This window comes from Dama dama, chromosome 13 (genome assembly GCF_033118175.1).
Source record: "Dama dama isolate Ldn47 chromosome 13, ASM3311817v1, whole genome shotgun sequence".
NCBI lineage: Eukaryota > Metazoa > Chordata > Mammalia > Artiodactyla > Cervidae > Dama > Dama dama.
The window spans coordinates 33,872,349-33,874,534 of record NC_083693.1 but is presented as its reverse complement, the minus strand read 5'-3'; the positions used below and the strand labels follow the sequence as shown (position 1 = coordinate 33,874,534).

Below are 2,186 nucleotides of genomic sequence, written 5' to 3'. Positions count from 1 at the left end.
CTAGGTCATGATTTCCTCAAAGTCAGATAGCTGCTTCATCTGCTCAACTTGCATAGAATGCCTCCGGAGGAGTTTCTTTTTACTTCTCAAGTCAACTCTCTTTGGTGAGCTTGGAGCGACAGGAACTATGGATTTTAAGCCACTAGCAAGTGGAGAGGAAGGTTTGCTGCTCACTCTAATATCTGGGATAGGTGGGTTCAGATTTACATTTAAAGGTGGAAGAAAGCCGGGCCTGGTCTGAGAAATTCGGTCCAGGAGCAAGGTTCCAGAACCTCGTCTTTCTAGAAGATGGGGTGGCCTGCGGCGGGCTGAGTTGGGTGATGTGCTGGACACAGCATCCAGGGACTCCCTGGAGCCCTGGAAGAGAGACAGGTGGGAGCTGTTGAGCTTCTTGCGATCCAGTGGTCCTTTGCCTGATTCTAGGGAGATGGGGTTGGGCAGGTCGGCCCCAGGCTGTAACTCTAAATCATAGAGGTCATTCTCCAGCCGTTTGAGGGTCACGGCGTCTTTGAGAGCAGAAGGACCTGTTGGGCAGATGCCCACCTTCTCTTGGTCAATAGGGAGAGTGCCTCTTCTGGCCAGACGTGGGTGGGGAGCCTGAGTCTTTTCGTAGGCTGCCTTCCACGAGGCTGGTGCCGAAGAGACTGGGATCTTCACAACCTGTTCCGTGACCATGTGGACAAGGCTGGCATCTTTGCCATCAATGCTGCTGGTTCTGGAGAGGGGGCCCCTTCTGGGGAAGGACACATCACCGATGCTCTTGACCTCCCCGTCCATGCCCATGCCGTGGGTCTCATCCTGACGCACGCAGGAGGCGGCCAACACGGAGGGTGCAGTCAGGCCCCAGGGCTCAGACTGGAGCCTCTTCAGCTGAGGCAGGCGGGCCCTTTTGAGATTCCCAACTTTCCGAGCAGGCGACCCGGGTTCATTAAGAGCCTTGGCAGTGTTGCAACTACTTGGATGCCCTGATTGGAGGCTAAAGAAGTCATCTTCCTTCTCGCTGGGTGGAGAGCCCAGGCCTGGAGCCTTTAGTTCAACCTCAGACGGAGAAGCACATGGGGGAGGCGACTGTCTATCTTCCTCTTTGGGTGAAGGGGGAACATTCAGATACTGTTTGGTGGTTTTGGTGCCCGAAGACGACTTGTCTGTCGTTATGATAATCACCTCCTTGCCTTTGGCCTTGCAGGCATCCAGAAGATGTCTCAATGCATCCTTGTCATCTGCATTTATGGCATAAACCAGAGCTGAAGCCCCAGTGCGGTCCTCAAGGCTGGGGTCTGCTCCGTTCTCCAGCAGTAGGGAGACCACATCCCCCCCAGCTCTTCGGATACAGGCGTGGATGAGGGCGGTCTTGCCAGACTTATCCTGGATGTTGGGGTCTGCCCTGTTGTCCAGCAGGTACTTGACCATCTTGGACTTGCTAATGCTCTGCTGGTCCACGTGCTTGGTGATGCACGCCACCATGAGAGCCGTCTCCCCCTTGTCATTGCTTTCGTTGATGTACGCGCCCCCTTCCAGGAGAAGCCTAGTCAGCCTGAGCCTCCCGAGCCACACAGCCTTTAAAAGTGAGTTTCCGTCCGTCCTCAGTTCCGTGTCATTGTCCATCATCCTGGCTACAGCTTAGGGTCTCTGAGCCACAGCAGTGGTCAGACCTAGGAAGGGAAGAAGAGAGAAAAGTGTCATATATTCTATAGCTTTGGAGAAGGAAGTGATAGCCCACTCCCGTATCTTTGCCTGGAAAATCCCACAGACAGAGGAGCCTGGCGGGCTACAGTCCATGGGGTCACAAAAAGTCAGACACAACTGAGCACACATGTACACATTCTGTAGCCAATCTGAGCAGCACAGCTATTACAGAGACTGTATATAGTCATGTCATGTCCCAGCCTGATCCCAAGTGATGCCACCTTGCTTGGTTTTGTTTTGTTTATTTATTGGCTACGCTCGGTCTTAGTTGCAGCACATGGGATCTTTAGTTGCTGCATATGGGATTTTAGTTCCCCAACCAGGGATCTAACCCAGATCCCCTGCATTGGGGGCTTGGAGTCTTAGCCACTGGACCACCAGGGAAATCTCTTGCTTGGTTATTTGACTTTCCTGAATTTGCTTCTTCAACTGTAACCTGGCAGGGGTGGGGGTGGTGATAGTAGCAGGCTACCCCATAAAGTCATTGTGAGGATTAAATG

At 53.1% G+C, this 2,186-nt stretch overlaps 1 protein-coding gene across 1 annotated transcript; it reads right to left on the bottom strand.

Moving 5' to 3' along the window:
- Window positions 1-1,608, bottom strand: ANKRD34C (ankyrin repeat domain 34C). The gene has a single exon (XM_061159619.1). It carries the CDS (start codon window positions 1,606-1,608, stop codon window positions 1-3), a length of 1,608 nt encoding a protein of 535 aa, XP_061015602.1.
- Between the last annotated feature and the right edge of the window lie 578 nt (window positions 1,609-2,186).